This window comes from Mustela nivalis (genome assembly GCF_964662115.1).
Source record: "Mustela nivalis genome assembly, chromosome: 16".
NCBI classification, from domain to species: domain Eukaryota; kingdom Metazoa; phylum Chordata; class Mammalia; order Carnivora; family Mustelidae; genus Mustela; species Mustela nivalis.
This window is the reverse complement of record NC_139035.1, coordinates 66,767,221-66,784,320: the sequence shown is the minus strand read 5'-3', so window position 1 is coordinate 66,784,320 and position 17,100 is coordinate 66,767,221. Positions and strand designations below refer to the sequence as shown.

General features: G+C 64.0%; 1 protein-coding gene and 1 long non-coding RNA gene across 2 annotated transcripts; both read right to left on the bottom strand.

The window, feature by feature from the left end:
* Positions 1–694: 694 nt before the first annotated feature.
* Positions 695–3,986, bottom strand: LOC309850084. Its single transcript, XR_014304074.1, has 3 exons — positions 3,442–3,986; positions 2,272–2,411; positions 695–1,601 (listed from the first exon to the last, which is right to left on the bottom strand). It is a non-coding gene; the product is annotated as an uncharacterized lncRNA (long non-coding RNA).
* A 3,196-nt stretch (positions 3,987–7,182) lies between these two features.
* On the bottom strand, positions 7,183–16,247 carry NES (nestin). Its single transcript, XM_082703116.1, has 4 exons — positions 15,325–16,247; positions 14,186–14,310; positions 12,397–12,470; positions 7,183–12,147 (listed from the first exon to the last, which is right to left on the bottom strand). The coding sequence occupies exons 1-4, from the start codon at positions 16,102–16,104 to the stop codon at positions 7,670–7,672; spliced, it is 5,457 nt and encodes a 1,818-aa protein (XP_082559242.1). The 5' UTR covers positions 16,105–16,247; the 3' UTR covers positions 7,183–7,669.
* Between the last annotated feature and the right edge of the window lie 853 nt (positions 16,248–17,100).

The window sequence follows — 17,100 nt, the reverse complement described above, 5'->3', positions numbered from 1 at the left end:
CCAGAGTGCCCAGTCCAGCGGACCTGCACAGCCTGGGGAAGGAGAGGGATGGAGAGCCCACAGAGGAAGGCGGGGAGACCAGGGCCTTGGTGGCCCGGTTCTGAGGTTCCCAAAAGGGACGGTTTCTCTCAAGGATGAGGGTGAGAGTGAAGGGAATGCAGGTCTGGGGGCCAGACGGCAGGAAGGCTTACTTCCAGCAAAAGAAACAGGGATTGGGGCAGCAAGACAAGGGCCCGGGAGACGCCCCCAGCCCTGCTTTGCGCTCGGCTCCGAGAAAGACCTGCTGGGCTCCCGGCTGTGACCGGCAGAGGGCGCTGCGGACGCAGGCACGGCGGGCTGAGAGCGCCGCGTGCGCCTGCGTGGGTGCGGCCGGGCGGGAGGAGCCGCAGGGGTCCCGGGAGGCCGCCAGGGGGCGCCGCGACCCCTCGTTGCGAGCCGCGCGGGTGGGGAAGGGGGGAGCGGACGGAGGGGCGGAGGGTGACTTCCGGCCAGGGCGCGCCGACGGCGCGGGCTGTGAGTCAGCGGCGGCTGGGGTGGTGAGGTCAGCGTCGGAAGTGGGGAGGGGAGGACGTGTGCGCGCGCGTGTACCTCCGCGCGGGCACGGCCTTGGGCCCCGCCGCGCCGTGGCCGGGGCGGACCCCTGCGGCGGCGGGCGCTCCCCGCACGCGGTCACACACGCGGTCACACGCGCAAAGACACGCACGCGGTCACACGCGCAAAGACACGCACGCGGTCACACGCGTGCACACGCGGTCACACACGCGCGCGCTCTGGGGCTGCCCTCCGTCGTGCCCCCCTGAGCAACTCTGATTCCTTCTCCTGCAAGTCGGGAAAACCTGGTGAGACTCAGAGGAGCCAGACGGCGGGAGCCATCGCGAAAGACCCGAGACAGTGAGGCACCCCGGACAGGTGCCACCAGCTCCTGGCCCTCTCCACCCTTTACCGAGACCCCACACCATCTGGGGCTGGGTGCCAGCATGGCTTCCCGGGCGCACCTACCCCCGCCTACCTACCCCCGCCTTCCTCTCCCCACCGGGGCTCACCCGCCCCTCCCACACAACCCAGCCGGCCAGGGCTAGGGGATGGGGCTGTTTCTGCAGGAGCCACAGGGAGGAAGATGATCCTGGGGCCAGAGTAGACCCCCACTTTATTCTGTACTACACCCCCCCCCCGGGGTTGCCTCCTCAGGGCCTTGTTAGGGATGTCAGGCATTTAGCTGGACTGGTGAGTGGGTCAACACCAAGGTGGGCCTTGGAAGCCTGGGCCTGAAGGTGAGAAGGCAGAGGAGGGGGCAGTGTCCATCCCTGGGCTCTCGCAAAGCAGATCCCACAGGACTTGAGACGGCAGGGTGGACCCCCCAGAGGGCTCCTGGGTGGGAGCTGGAGGGGGCTTCAGTGTCCCGGCGGGCCACCAACACTTCTTGAGTGTCCCCCACAGCCGAAGCAGGGGTCCGCCGTGTGCTGTGTACATGAGGAGATCTGCCAGGGTTCACACAGGGCGGCCACTGGAGTCATCTCCCTCCCGGCCCCGGCACCTGCCGCCACTGGAGCAAGTCCACCGGAAACGGAAGCCTAAGCCTTCTCCTGGCTTTGTTGGGCTTCCTGGAGGAGGGGGGAGCTGGTCCAGGGATGACTCAGCACTGTGAACTGAGTCCAGCCCTGACCTGCGCATGCATGAGCCCGGGTGTGTGTGTGCACGTGTGCTCACGTGTGTGCGTGTGCGTACGTGTGCGCGAGACGGCGGGGCAGGGGCATCAGCACCTCCTGCTCATGGGGGGCCCCACCCTGCCCCTCCCGGAAGAGCCTGGAGCAGGAGCCCACCTGGGTCTGACCAGGTCACCCCTGCCGAGCCCCCCACCAGGCAGGCTTACATTCTTGGCCTTTTCTCGGAGTCTAACATGGGGACCCCTCAGGGCTGCCTGTTCTCTTGGGGTGAGGTCAGAGTGAATGGATATAGGAGAGAAGGGGGCCTGGCTTTAGGGGCTGGGCAGAGGGGCCCTCCAGATGCCCTCCAGCTACCATGGTCCCCAGCACTCCCCCAGACAGCTCTAACCACCACCCTACCTCCCATCCGTCCCCCCGAGGGCCCCCACCCCACCCCACCCCTAACTCCCACACGCTGCCCTGACCTCACTGGGGCCTTTGTCCCGGCCTCAGCCCTGTCTGTGGGACGGTCTCCTGCGCTGGGAGAGAAAGGGCCCCATTGTCCAGGCTGCCCGAAGACTTCCAAAAATGCTCAGCCTGTCAGTCCCCTGGGGGCGGGCGGGCTCACCCTGGGGGCTGCAGTCAGATCCCCAGCCCAAGTGGGGACCAGGTCTCCTCGCTCCGTCTGCCTCCCCCAGACGGCTCGGGCCTTCCTGAGATGACCTGTCCGCTCCGTCCGCCCCGCTGGCCGCAAAGCAGAGCTTCCTCCTGGGAAGGATGAACTGAGGGTCTCAGGGGCAGAGCCCCAGGAAGGGGGGGAAGGGGGGAGAGATGAGAAAAGAGGGAGAAGGAGGAAGCCCGTGCGGACACCACGGAAGGACTGATCAGTCCTCGGAGTGGGGGCCTGCGGCCTCCCTGCTGTTCTCCCTGAGTCCTCGGGAGCTTGTTAGCCAGGCAGGGCTGCTGACCCCTGGGGACTGGGGCATTAAGGGGAGCCGCCCACAGCCCCCTAACCTGTGTTCTGGGGACCCCAAGAGGTGTCTAGGGGCTCTTAGGAGCATTGGCAGGGGATGTCTCTTTGTGCCTCAGTTTCCCCATCAAAGTGAACTGAAGTTCTCTGTGACACGTGAGTGAGCTGAATAGAAAAGGAAGGAGCCCAGGAGAGACCCACAGATTGGGGAGCCCGTAAGGAACCAGGAGCCGGGGACAGGGAGAAAAGCAGGTAGCAGACCACGGAGAGAGTTGGGGAGGGAGAGTGGGCTTGTGAGTGGTGAGCTTGGCTGACCAAGGGCCCGGGAGGGGCCGAGCTGGTGAGCTGTCTCCCCAGCCCTGAAGCCTCCAGCCACCCTTTCCCGGGACCCTGGGGCCCTGGCTCGTCAGCAGCTGAGCCCACAGCTGCCGGGAGCTGGTTCCTCGACGGTGGCCCCCTGGCAGCTGCCTGGGTTTATTTCTGGAGCTGCAGCTGAGTCATGGGGGAGGGCAGGGTGCGCGGGGCTGGAGGAGGGCTGGCGGCTGCCGGAGAGACGCTGCAGGTCTTCTCTGGGCTCTGGGTCTCCTCCTGTTGTCAGGTGACAGGTGGGCCGTCCACCCTGGGGACCCTGGGATAAAGGGGCCAGAGCCAAGCGCTCCTGAGTTTGGAGAAGAGACCAGTGTGATCCGGGTTTGGGGTGCTAGGCTGGACCGCGGTAGGGAGGGGCCCCAGCAGGGACAGAGACACAGAAGTGGATGAGACAGGAAACGGCGCCCTGTCCTCCGGCTGCAGACTCGGGGTGCGCGGGCGGGGGGGGGGGGGGCTCACCTGAGGCTCTTCTGTCCCCGCCTCCTTCATTCAGTCCCTTCCCCGCTCAGCCCCGTGGGACTCTCTTCTGTCTAGGCTGGGCCCTCGGACGCGGAACCAGCACCTGCTCCTTTCTTTACCCAAGAAGCCTCCTTTTCCCCAGCTCCCTGCGAAACCCATCCCTCTGTGGGGCCCGTCCTGGAGCAGGGCCTCTGCTGCAGGGTGGGGGCAGGGCTCAGGGGACCCGGAGGCCTGTCCCCAAGCCCAGAGTCCAGCTGAGTTTCCTGGGCTCGGGCAGGCTTGGTCTCCGTCCCCTCCCCTCGCGGTGGGCAGCCCAGAGGGCGCATTCCAGCTGAAATTAAACCACATTCCTCCTTCCCTGTGAGGATGGCATTACAGACACGGCAGCTGAGACACCACAGGGTCAAGTGGCAGCAGCTGGTCTCCCAGGAGGGGCTGGGGGAGGGCCGTGGGGCGCTGAGGCGCCAGCGCCTTCGGGAGCAATGAAGGACCTCTGAGTGATGGAAGAGGCCAGGAGGGGGGCAGCGTGCAGCGGGAGGTGTAAGGTTAGACCACAGGGAGTCACAGCCATGTGACTCTGAGGGCTCTGAGGGGCTCTGAGGGGAACAGCGGGACCCCAGCCCCACCTCCCCAGAGGACCCTGCACGGACACCTTCCCCAGTGTGCACTGGGCACGCAAAGCAGGCAGGAAGGCGGACGGCCCCTTTAAGAGGCCCCACTGGGAGCTCCCTTGGCCGGAGCCCAAAGCCCAGGCCTTTGATTCCCTCAGAGACCCGGCGGGTGGCACCGTGGTGGCCCGTGGTGGCAGCAGCAAGGACAGCATTGGGCTGGCTGAGTGGAGAGCTCAGCCCCTGACCTCACCCTCTGGGGCCTCAGACTGGACGGCCTTATAAGGAAGTGCCCCAAACAAACGCAGGCAGCCACCTCCGGCCCCCCACCCGGCCCCCCACCCCGCCCCCGCCCCTCCGAGGCTGTATTTACGGCGGAGGCGGCAGAGGCCCCAGAATAACCCCGCGCCTGTCCTCCCGGTGGGGGGTGGTGCTGGAGGGACGGTGCCGCCTGCTCCTCCGGGGACCCACCCTCCCTAACGCTTCCTGTTGTCTGACCTCATCGCGGTTCCTTCCCTCATTCATTCCTCGGTTCATTCATTCTGTACCTGTTTGCTGAGCATCCTGGGGGCCCGCAGAGACCCTGGGCTGGACAAAGTCCGCGCTCTCCTGGAACTTTCCAAGAGGACAGGGTCCGCTGAGGTGGGAGGGCCCGGGTCCTCCCATTCCCTGGCCTGGAGCTCTCTCCTGGGCTCTCTGGGTGACCCCAGGCCACCCACCCTCCTGCTCTTGTCCCCACCCTGGCCCTCTCTTCCGAGCCCCAAGGCAGCCCCTCCAGATTCTCCAGCTCAGAAGATGGGAACCCCCTTCCTGTTGCCCCAGTGAAAACCTGGGAACCTCGGCTGCCACACGCTCCTCCATCCCCCACGGCAGGCCACCAAGAGCTGAGATCCTGCGTCTCTGACTTCTGTCCTTCATGCCCCCTCCTGCCAGCGCCCCTGCCCAGACCATTGCAGTAGCCACTCCGACGCTTATCCTGGCCCAGCCGACAGAGGTCACATCGAAAACACAAACCTGGTCGTGCTGCATCCTTCAAGCCCAGCATTGGCTCTTCATTCCCCCAAGAAGACGTGCACACTTCCTGGCCACCAGACAAGGCCTCAGCCCAGAGACTCAGACTCTCCTTAGTCTCCCTGTGAACCTTCTCCCCCGTCATCCTCCACCTCTGGTCACACGTGTCTTCCTTCTGCTCCACAACCCCCCAGGCTCTCTGGTTTGGCCCCGGGATTTTACAGGGGCAAGGATCCTTTCTCCCCCCACTTCCCCTACCCCTCCCCCCCCAGCCCAGATCAGGCAAGGTCCCTCCTTTTACCCTCCCATAACCTCCTCCTCGGCTCTGTCTTCGAATGTGACTTCAGAAGCCCTTCTTCGGGGCACCTGGGTGGCTCGGTGGGTTAAAGCCTCTGCTTTTGGCTCAGGTCGTGATCTCAGGGTCCTGGGATCGAGCCCCGCAGCGGGGAGCCTGCTTCCTCCCTCTCTCTCTGCCTGCCTCTCTGCCTACTTGCGATCTCTCTCTCTCTCTCTCTGTCAAATAAATAAATAAAGTCTCTTAAAAAAAAAGAAGAAGAAGGGAGCGAGGAACCCGGATTCTCGGAGTCTGTACAGTGACAGCACGTAGCAGGTGCTCAGCAGAGTCTCCTGAAAAGCGACACTCTTACAACCTCCCGGAATGACCCTGTTACTGTCCAACCTTGATTTCTCGTATCGCACCGACAGACGGCCATTTCCAAAGAGAACACGCCTCCCACTACACACCCCCTTTCCGGAAGCCCTGACTTCTGTCTCACTCGCATCCTTCCCCTGTTCAGGATTGTGGGGGTGACCCTGTAGGGGATCAGGGATCCCAGTGTCGGGGGCAGGAGGGACACCCGGGGGCAGGGAAGGACGGCTTGGCCTGGCCTCTTGTCCTTGGCCCCTGGCCCAGGCGGCAGTGCCCGAGGGCCTGGGGAGATCAAGCATAGGGCTCCTCTGTCCCATGACAGGGGCAGCGGGTGGCGCTACTTGCCTGGACGCCGAGTGCTGGCCCCCGGGCCCCGCGGGCTGGCGGGATCAGACCGGCCTTGTCAGCACTGGGTACAGGAAGGAGCTCAGGACCTTGGGCTGCCAGAAGGGTGGGGACGGAGTGGCTCCTGCACCCAAGGGCAGGGTGTATGTGACATGAGGGCCTGGGTCCCAAGACAGAGACTCCCGCGTGGAGAGGGGCACAGCGGGAGTCTATCGGGGCCTCCTGTCCGTCTGCCCACCCCTCTTTGGCCAGAGGACCTGAGTGGGAGCCAGCGGGCCTGGGTCTCCGTCCTCTCATTGTCCCCCCGCCCTCAGCCTTGCGCCTGGGGAGAGGAAGAGCTCCCAGACCTGGGCCGGCCTCCAAGTGTGGGAAGTTTCTTTCTCGGGTCCGTAACCCCGCCCCCAGCCAGAGGCTTAGAGGGGCCGAGAGCCAGAGCCCCCGTGAGCCAGAGCCCCAGCGGTTTCTCTCTGTGTATCTTGACTTCAAGGCCTAGGGCCCCATCTAACCCGGGAACCCTTGGCCTCTCCCGGCCCTCACGGACCCAGAGCCCTTCTGGGAAGAGAGGAGGGGGCGGGGAGGAGCAGTGGCAAGAAGAGGGGGTACCCCAGGCCGAACCTCTGCCTCCTCTGGTTCTTCCTGCCCCCGAGGGTCTCCCCACACCCCTTCCCTGCCACCCAGCCCAGCGCCCCTCACTGCGGCTGAGTCTGAGGTCCAGAGAGGTCAAACACTGAGCAGGGGCCACACAGCCGCCCTCCTCCCGCTCTGACCCAGCCCTGTGGAGTCGGCATCGCAGGCCAGACGACTGTTAGGGTTTGGAGGCAAGGGGTTCATTATCCTGGCGGCACTGAGGGGCCGGGGGTGGCAGGGAGGAAGCCGATGGTGGGGTGGCCCCCAGCCTAATCCCTGTCATCAGTGCTGTGGGCAGAGATGATGATGGCCCTGGCTTCTGCCAGCACAGGGTCACCTGGACGGCCACCCGCCCCCCACCCTGGGCCCCGGGAGGCCTTCCCGTTCCTTCTCTCCGCAGAGGCAGCCCCCCCCCAGCACTAGCTTCGTCCCCAGTCACCCCATCTCTACTCCACCGGGCCCCGAGGACCCCCCCACCCCAGGGAAGGAAGAGTCCAGATATCAAAGACCAAAGATTGCTTTATTCAGGCAGGGATGAGCCAGACTCAACACGGCAGGAACACGGGGTGGGGGCGGTCAGGGCCTGGGAGCACCCCCTCCCCCAGTGGCCAGACCCCCTACAAGGGTGCAGCGAGGAGGGACAGGGCAGGGGAGCCCTGCGGTGAGGACCACCATAGCCCCCTGCCCTGGGGGAGCCCTTCCCAGAGGACAGGAGGGGAGAAGGGGTGTGGCAGGAAAGGGGCCTAGTCCTACGGTGGTTCGGCCGGCTGCAGCCTCCTGGGACAGCAGGGTCTGCGGGCTGGGGTGCATTCCGGAGCCTCTGTTCTCGGGACTCACCCCTGCTTCACCCTGGCCGGTCAGGCCTCTGGGACAGAGGCCACGGGTCGAGGGATCATAACTTAAGGAGTTCTGCCTCTGAGCAGGGAGGGGACATAGGGACCCCCCAACACGCACACACCCCCCGAGTCCTCAGCGAGCGAGCTGCTCTCTAGTCCTCCCCTGAGGACCAGGAGTCAACATCATCCCTTGGCGTGAACTTCAGGAACTGGCCCACGCCCAGGTGAAGAGGAGGTCCTGCCCAAGGGGACTTCAGGGCACCCCCCTCATCGTCCTCCTCCTCCAAGGGGCTGCCTGGGTCCCCCGCAGGGCCCCCCAGTGTCCCCTGCTCTCCTCTGTCAGACTGCTGCAGCCCGTTCACCGCCCCCCCACTCACACGCTCCAACTCCTCCTTCAGGCTGGGGCCCTGGCCAGGGACACCCAGGCTGTTCCCCACCCCACCGAGTGTTCCCAGAGGGTCGGGGACCTGGTCCTCCCTCTCCAAGGAAACGGGGCCAGACTCCCCGTCCGAGCCCGAGGGCTCCGAGCTGTCCTGGGACTCAGTCTCCAGGGCGGTTCTCCGGACACCAGCGGCCGCGTCCCTCAGGCCGTCAACCCAGGGGACGGTGCCATCTGTGGCCTCAAACCCCGGGAAGTTCCCTCTCGGAGGGCCATTCAGGGCCGGGAGGGGACGGACAGAGGACCCTGGGCCCCACGGGCCGGCCCCTGGCTGCCCCCCATCCTCTTCCTCCTTGTCTTCCTCTCCCTCCTCCCCACTCTCTTCCTCATCCGCAAACCCGTCCGACTCGCCCTCCCCGGCCCAGGCTGCAGGCTCAGGAGCTCGGCCCAGAGGTTCCACAGCCTCCCTGGGGACCCCGGGAAGGCGAGAAGCCTCAGCCTCCAGGTCCTCAAACTCCTCCGACAAGTCAGAGTCCTGCCCGCATTCCTCCTCCTCGTCCTGGTCCTCCTCACCCCCTCGCTGGGCCCCACAGCCCTCAGAGGTCGGGACGGAAGGGCTCCAGCCTTCCTTTCTGGCCTCCCCTTGCGGGGAGGGCCTCGGCTCTCCGACCGGATCCCACCTGGGGGAGGCCTGGGACTGGAGACAGAGGCCCAGCGGAGTGGGGTCCGGGAGAGTCTCCCCAAGCTCGTCAGCCTCACTGTCTTCCCTGTTCTCCCCCTCCCGGAGATCCTCAGCGCTGCCCTCAGAACCCAAGCCCTCCTGCTGCCCCCCCACCCCTGCCAGAGCCTCCGCTCTGCCCTCCGGCCCCCAGCCAGCCTCCCGGCCCCCCTCAGCCAGGAGCTGGAGCCCGGGGGCATCTCCAGGGATCGGGGTGGGTGCCCGGGGCTCAGCGGGCCCCAGCACTAGCTCTGCCTCTCCTGCTTCCTCCAACGCCAGTGGCCCGGGCCAAGGGGCACCCCTACTGCTTCCCCCGGGAGAGGGGCCCTCGGTCTCGGCGGGGAGCCCGGACTCTGCGCCCCAGGGGGCCTCCAGCTCTGCCTCCTCCCAGCCCCTGGAAGGTTCCAGGGGGTCCATGCTCCTCCTGGACAGGGTGGAAAGCTCTGGGTCCAGAGCATCTGCCTCCTCTGGGTCCTCTCTGGACCCTTCTGAGCCCGGCCTCCTCTCTCCCTCCAAACCTTCCTTGCCTGTGGGTGGTGTCGTCCCCTCCTCTCTGGCCGGGCAGCCTGGGTCCTCCAGCCCCCCCACCTCCCGCTCTGGTCCCTGCCAGCTTCCCGCGGCAGACTCGCCCGCAGCTGTCCCTAACCCCAAAGTGACCTCTGGGGAGGCCTGGTCCCCCCCGGGGGACTCCTGTCCACCTTCCAACACCAGCTCTCTCGCCTCAGATACTTCCTGGGCAGGTTGGATGCCTGGCGCCCGGACTTGCTCTGGTGGCCCTTCGGGGTCCCGGAAGCCCTCAGTGCCTCCCTCCCCGCTGGCTCCCTCAACTGGCGCTCTCTGCTCTCGGGGCTTCGGGCTCCCCGGATGCCCCTCGCCAGCACTCCAGGCCTCGCCTGCAGCCGCCAGCCACAGTTGTCCGCACCCCTCAGGCTCCTCCTTCCCGGCGAAGCCACCGGACTCCCTCACGATGATGGGCTTTGCCTCAGCTTCCTGGCCCGCCGCCGCCCTGCCAGGGGGCGAGTCCTGATCCTGTTCTCCACATCCCAGCGTGTCTTCCCGCCCCTGCTGGTGGGCACGCGCTGGCGACTGCCATCCTGCCTCTTTCAGAGACCTCGGCGGCTCCAGGTCCCCCGTCTGTGCGGGGGTCTCTTCCTCGGTCGGGGACCTTTGGCTTTCCTGACCCAGCTCTTCTGGAGGCCCCTGATTCTCTAGGTTCCACTCGCCCACACGGCCCAGTGATTCTCGAGCCTCCTTTTCTAGAGGCCTCAGCATCTCCTGGCCGTCTTCCACAGACTCCAGTGGTTCTTGAATTTCCTTGTCTAGAGGTTTTGTTGTCTTCTGACTCATTTCTTCTGGAGACCACAGTGGCTCTTGAGTTTCTAGAGATTTCAATATTCCCAAATCGCTTCCTGCAGACTTTGGTGGTTCTAGACTCTCTGACTCTGAAGATCTCCTTGCCTTGCTGCTCTCTTCTTTTAGGAACCATAATAACTGTTGATTCTCATTTTCAAGAGATCTAAATATCTCCTGGTCTTTTCCGAGAGACATTTGTGGCTCTGGTTTCACCTTTTCTAGAGATCTTAATATTGCCTGGTCTTCTTCTACTAGACACCCCACTGGATCCTGATTCTCTTTTTCTAGAGATCTCAAAGTCTCCTGGCCTTCTTCTTCTACGCACTCCACTGGCTCCTGGTTTTCTTTTTCTAGAGGACTCACTGTCTCCTGGCCTTCTTCTTCTAGAGACCCCAAGGACCTCTGATTCTCTTTTTCCAGGGATCCCAAGGTCTCCTGGTTCTCATCTTCTAGAGACTTCATTGACTCGTGGTTCTCTTTTTCTAAAAGTCTCAGTATTGCCTGGTCTTCTTCTACTAGAGACACCATTGGTTCCTGGTGTTCATTTTCTAGAGGTCTCACTGTCTCTCGGTCCTCTTCTAGAGACCTCAAGGACCTCTGGGTCTCTTTTTCTAGAGATCCCAATGTCTCCTGTTTCTCATCTTCTACAGACTTCACTGGCTCCTGGTATTCTTCTTCTAGGGGATTCAGTGTCTCCTGGTCTTCTTCTAGAGACCTCACTGCCTCCTGGTTCTCTTCTACAGGTATCACTATCTTCTGGTCCTCTTCTTCTAGAGACCCCAAGGACCTCTGTTTCTCTTTTTCTAGAGATCCCAATGTCTCCTGGTTCTCATCTCCTACAGACCTCTCTGGCTCCTGGTATTCTTCTTTTAGAGGTCTCACTGATTCCTGGTCCTCTTCTTCTAGAGACCTCAAGGACTCCTGGTTCTCTTTTTCTAGAGGCCTCAATGTCCCTTGGTCATCTTCTTCTAGACACCTCACTGGTTCCTGGTTCTCTTTTTCTGGAGGTCTCAAGGTCTTATGCTTCTCATCTTCTGGAGAGTTGAGAGACTCTTGGTTTTCTTTTTCTAGTAGTCTCAAGTTCTCTAGATTCTCATCTTCTAGAGATCTCAATGGCTCTTGAGTCTCCTTTTCTGAATCTCTCATTGACTCAAAGTTCTCTTCTAGACACCTTTCTAACACATGATTTTCCTTTTCTGGATATAAAAATGTCTCTCCATTACCTTCAAGAGACCCCATTAGTTCTCCATTCTCCTTTTCTACAGATTGCAATGTCTGTGGGTCCTCTTTTCCTACAGGTTTAAGTAGCCCTTGAGTCTCTTTTTCTAGAGGTCTCAGTACTTCTACATCCTTCTCTTCTAAAGATGTCAATAGCTCTTGATTCTCCTTTTCTAGATCTTTTGATGTGTCTAACCTCTCTTCTTCTAAAGATCTCAGAGATTCTGGATTCGCCTCTAGAGATCTCAGTGTCTCGTGCCTCTGTTTTTCCAGAGATATCAGCGACTCTTGAATTTCCTCTTCCACAGACTTCAGAGTTTCTTCTTCCAAAGGACCCTGGGAGTCTTGGATTTCCTTCATGTTCAGACCCCCATCTTCTTGCCGTGTTTCCTGCTGCAAACTATTCACCATTTTTACCTCTATGGCAGTTTCTTTCTCTGCCAGCCCCCAGATTTGCCCTTCACCTTCGTCCTGGAATCTGCTAGCCATTCTAGACCCACTGGGCTCTCTCCCTTTGGCCTCTAAACTACAGGGGTCTGGGCTGAGACCTGGGGCCAAGGAGGTGTGATCCTCAGAAGACTGACCAGTACCGGCCTCTTGTTGCTTGCCCCCAGGCTCCTCTGGTCCTGGCCGAATGCTGGAAGGGATGGCCAGAGCCTGCATAGCCTCTGGGGCCTGCTCCCTCCCAATCTGTGGCTGGAGCAGGGAGAGGGGGGCGTCCTGGGCTCCGATCTCTGCATCTATAACAGCGCAGGGAGCCGGAAGTGTGGGTGGGATGGGGGTGCTGGCCAGGGTTGGGGTACGGGCCTGGAGGAATTCTCGGCTCTTCAGAAAGCCTGGCACAGGTGTCTCAAGGGTATCAGGCAAGGGCAAGGAGAGGGAAGTAGGGCTCAGGGCAGAAAGCACAGGTCCCAGATGCCGGCCCTCTGGGGTCCCAGGGAAATGCAGCTCCAGCTTAGGGTCTGGAAAGGCAGAGGGGAAGAGACAGTGTCAGTAGGGACTGGCGGGGAGTTTCGAAGCAGCTACCACTTCTGGCAAGAGTGCCCGTGAGCCCTGCCCCACCTTCCACTGGCTGGGCTGAGAGTCCACTCACTGGTACCGGAGGCCAAGGACTCAAGACCTAGACTGGGTCTCCCAGGATAGGAATTACTCTGGGGCTTAGAGAGCAAAGAAGGGGGTGGGGTGGGGGAGGGCTTGACCCCTCCTCTTACCCTGGAAGCAGAGAGAAGCCTTGGAAACACCACCAGGGGTCTGCAGCCTGGAATTCTCAGCCTCTAGGAGGGTCCTGGGGATGAGGGAGGAGATGCGGGGTCAGCCGTCTGTCCGTCTGTCCGCAGGCCTCTGGCAAGCCGGCCTGGGAGGACTCGGCTGAGCCTGGGTCCCTGGCCCTGTGGGCTTCCTCTTCATTCCCACTGCCGCACAAAAGCCACACGTGGGGTCACACTTGGCTGAGCCCGGGGAGTCCCATGGACAGAAACCACAGCATCGCACACATGCTTGGGACACACGGCCAGACTCACACACAGCACATTCCCACACAGTCCACACAGTGTGCGCACACCCGCACAGCCGCCCCCACCCCCAACCCTAGGCCAGTGATCTCATCCTCCCTGTGGGGCCGATTCTCATGCTAATCACCGCCTTTGTCCACAGTTCAGTCTGGAGGGTCTGAGTGGGGGGCTTCCCAGGGAAGTGGGAATTCTCATGCTGTTCCCATGGGATAGGCTCCCTCCTGCTCCCCCAGGGCCCCCAAAGCTGGTCACGGACAAAAGCAAATGAATTCCGCTCTCTCTCTCCAAATCCTTTTCATGCCTCAAAAGCCAGTGGTTAAGCCGGCCCTGACCCTTTCCCCGGGTGGTTTGACTGGGGGTCGAAGCCCTCATCCTGGGATCTCTAAGTACTCTGGATCCCAAGCCTTTGGGGGGCAGTGGCAGTCTTTGTGTCCATGACCCTGCCTGGGTGCCCCACGGGGAATGAGGAGGGTCCGGGGACGGGGGGGGGGGGGGGGGGGGGGCGCCGAGCATCCACTTCCTGCTCCTCTCAAGGACTCTGAGTCTGCTTAGTGTCCGCCGTGATCTCACCTCTGTCCTTGCCCACGGGGCTCCGACTCTCTGAGCTCGGTGTCCTCTTCTTCATCCCAGGTCCCTCACTGACCTTCCCTCTCGGGACCCTGCCTTCCCTGACCTCCTGATCCTGTCCCGGGGTCCCTGTCTTGGTTGGCCTGTGAATTCTTGGGGTACTGCCCTTGCATGTCTAGCTCTGGCCCCACCCGAAGGCAAAGCCCCATCCTCAAGTTCCATCCCAGGGTCCCCCCCGCAACTCCCCAGGCTGATTTCCCAGAAGAGACTGTGGCTTTGAGAGAGGCAGCACTTCCTCGGTCTCAGCCTTTCTGGAGCCAACAGGAAATGTGATCAGCGGCAGGGCTGGGCAGGGCCAGGGGGCTGGGGCTCAAGGGGAGTCAGGCCCCTGACATTCAGGATGGAAGAGGCCTTGGATGTCACCCAGCCCCTCCCCCACCTCCAGACAAGGAGACCAAGGCCCAGGTCGGGTGCCCCCGGCCCCAACCTGCAGTTCATCCTTTGTGGGGTTGCCCGGGGACATCATTCTCTTGGCGTGAGCATACACACACGTGCACGCGCACACACGTGCACACACACACGTGCAGACTGGGCTTTTCAGGCCCTAGGCGGGGTCTGGATGGAGAGCTACCCCCCCACGCCTGTGTGTCCAGTGGTCTCTCCTGAAGCCGTCCCACTCAGCAACATCACCCCCCCTTGGGGGACCTCCTAGGCCCAGGAGACTTTTTCGTTCCTGAGCACACACCGGAGCAGGTGGGCTCTGGTGGGACACGCCCTAGTGGGGTAGGACACAGGCCGGGAGTCACAGCTCCTGGCGGCAGCCCAGTTCCCACCACCCATGGCTCTGGGCCCCTCTGGTGGTGACCCGGCCTTGGAAGGGGTGTGCGCGTCCGTGCGCCTGGCCGGGCCCGGAAACCCATACCTGTAGGTAGCGACCTCCAGGCTGAGGGACATCTTGAGCTGTGCCAGCTGCTGCCGACCTTCCAGGACCTGGGCGATCTGGCCCTGCAGGCCGAGCTTCTCCTGCTCCAGAGCCTCCACAGCAGACTGCAGAACAAGGGGGGGACAGCGCGTGAAGGGGCAGGCTTCCCCCCTAACGAACCCGCGGGCCCGCTGGGCTGCAGCTCCCTCTGCTCCCTGGTGGATCCCCCGCCCCTCAACCCTACGTCCTGCCCAGGGCACCCCCTCTGGGGTTTCTGAGGTCTGCGACCCCTCCCGGCCCTCTGGGAGTGAATGGGACTGCAGCTCCCACAGGAAGGGGGAGGGGAGGGAGGAGGAGAGACGGATTCCAGGGAGGAGACGGGAGGGAACAAAAGTGGATGCAGAAGGAAAAACGATTAATCAAGAGGCCTGGAGCCCGCAGTCCGGGTCCGGATCACTGTCTCCCGTTCTCACACAAGGCCTCCACCCCCTCCACTTCCCACATGTTCTGGAATCTTTCTCCTCTGAGAGGAGAGGTGGGAGGTGGCGGTGGCCAGACCTCTGTCTGGCCCAGGCGGGAGGCTATTTTCTCAGCTGCTGGTCCCATCCGTGCCGCGTCACGGGGAGCAGCTGTCCCGGGCTCTGGAATGTGCTGGGGGGGAGCTGAGCAGACGTTACAGGGGCGTGGGACTGGGGCCGCACAAGGGGGCCGCTGAACCCCTCTCGTCAGGGGGAGGGGGCAGTTAGGAACTGGGCAGACTCAGCGCTGGGGAGCAATGGGGGCTGGGAGTGGGGACCTGTGCATCTTCTGAGCAACACCAGAGCCCAGGAGAAGCGCTGCTGGGCGGGGCTGGAGGGGGTGGTTATGGCCAGACAGTGAGGAGGCCGCTGCCACCGACCGTCCTGTGCCTGACCCTCCCCTGTCCCTCCTGGCAGGCCAGGGGTGTGCTCTTTGACACGGCTCTGAACCCCCCACCCTACTCTAGACAAAGTGGGGGAAGTCAGCCTTCTGGCACCAGGACGGGCTTTCTAAGTAGTGGCTCCTGACTGGGCAGCCACCACCAATCCCGCAGCCCGCTGCCTTCCCCAGGTCCCTGAGCCCCACGGAGACCGCAGGGCTCCCCGCCCCGCCCCTGTCACCTGGAACTTCTCCGTGGCACGCAGCCGCTCCTGCCAGCGGCCCTCCAGCCTCTGCTCCAGCGCGGCCCTGCGCTCCCGGAGGCCGCCACGCTCCGCCTGCAGCTGCTGCAGCTCCAGGCGACCCTCGCGGGCGCCCTGCACCGCGCGGCCCAAGCGCTCCCGGGCCTGGCCCAGCGACGTCTCCATGCGCGCCACGCGCTCCTGGTAGCCACGCACCGCCCCGCGCCACGCGTCGCCCAGCTGCCGCGCCAGCTCCTCCAGCTCAGGCGCGGGCGCGGGGGGCCCGCGGGTCACGGCGGGCCGGCTGGGGCCGCGGGGCCGGGCGCTCAGGACCGCGCGCTCCTCCTCGTGCGCCGCGCACACCACCTCCAGCTCGCGCTCCAGCTCCGCCGCCCGGGCGCTCAGCCGGGTCTGGGCGCACTTCTCGGCCTCGGCTGCACGCCGGATGCGGGCCGCCTCGGCCGCCGCCCGCTCCCGCGCCAGCCGCTGCTGCTGGCACTGGCCTGCCACGCCCGCCACCTCTTCCGCCAGGTTGTCGCGCGCCACCTCGGCCGCGTGCTTCTCCCGCCAGCGCTGGTCGACGAGGGCCCGCAGGGCCGCCAGCTCGTCGTCGGCACGGGCCCGCCAGGAGGCATCCCCGGTCTGTGCCCGGAGGCCTCCGAGCTCCGCGCCGAGCAGCTCATTCTGCTCCTCTAGGGCCTTCACCCGCGCCAGGTAGGCCTCCAGGCGCCGGTTGAGCTCCCACATCTGAAAAGATTCCTCCCCCAGGCAGCCCTCCATCTTGCTCGTGAGCCTGACCCACCGAAGGCGGAGAGACGCCGGGCAGCGGGAGAAGCCAGCAACTCTCACAGCTCTTAGGACGCACGGGGAGGGGAAAGGAGACCTCCGGGGACAATGACGGGGCGGGGCGAGAAGCGGCGGAGCGACTGAGCGTCGGGAGTGAGAACGAGGCTATTCATACTCCCGCCAGCCTGGCGGGAAAAGGGGCGGGACCCGGGCCTTAACCCCTGGAGTTCAGGAAGCGGGTCCGGCCCGCGTCCGTGCGCCGCGCTGTGCGGGAGCTGGAGCGAGCACGACGCCTGCCCGGGGAACCCGATCCCACGAGAGGCTGCGTGCGGGGGAGGCCGTGCCCAGAGCTGGGCCTGTGGAGGGGGCCGGGGACCGACGCCTAGGGGGGGCGGGCGGGCATGGCGGGGGTTGGGGGTCGGCAGCGGGGCGGGGCCCAGTTCCTCAGCACCCGCAGCAGAGGTACCGCTTACGAAGTCCTCGGACTCGGTTTCTTCATCCACAAAACGGGAGCAATGATGGGCCTCTCACGGGACGTCGGTTCGTCTCGCCCTGGAGAAGGCGGCATCGCAGAGAGGACGGGGGTGGGGGGACCCCGCGTGGAGAGAGAGTGCAAGGACGTTCTGTCCGGAGGTGCGGCGTGTGCACAGACGCCGGGCCGCGGGGAGATGCGCGGGGCGGGGCGCGCCCACCGCTCCGCTCGGTGCTTCCCGCCGCTCTTCCCTGTGGCCTGAGGCTCACAAACCCACTGTTCGGGGAGGGCAAGGCTCCCCCAGGTCCCAGGGAAGGGGGCCCCCTCCCGCCCTCGGTGTCACGAGGCGTTTAGTGGGCAGAGGGCGCCCCCCGGTGGTGAGCGGCGAGGCCGCGAGGAGGAAGAAGGGGCCCTCCTGGTCGCGGCCGGTCCCTTTCCTGGTCCTTGTAAGGGGCAGGATCGTGTTCCCACGTCTTACCGGCGCGCTCAGACGGAATCCGCAAAACACACCTTTGAGG

What these genes read in the sequence shown, in the direction of transcription:
- NES (XM_082703116.1), bottom strand. Translation starts at nt 16,104, where the DNA reads ATGGAGGGCTGCCTGGGGGAGGAATCTTTTCAGATGTGGGAGCTCAAC. An exon ending in GTGCCACGGAGAAGTTCCAG is followed by an intron (nt 14,311 to 15,324) that starts GTGACAGGGGCG and finishes CTTGTTCTGCAG; the next exon opens with TCTGCTGTGGAGGCTCTGGA. An exon ending in CTGGAGGTCGCTACCTACAG is followed by an intron (nt 12,471 to 14,185) that starts GTATGGGTTTCC and finishes CCTCATCCCCAG; the next exon opens with GACCCTCCTAGAGGCTGAGA.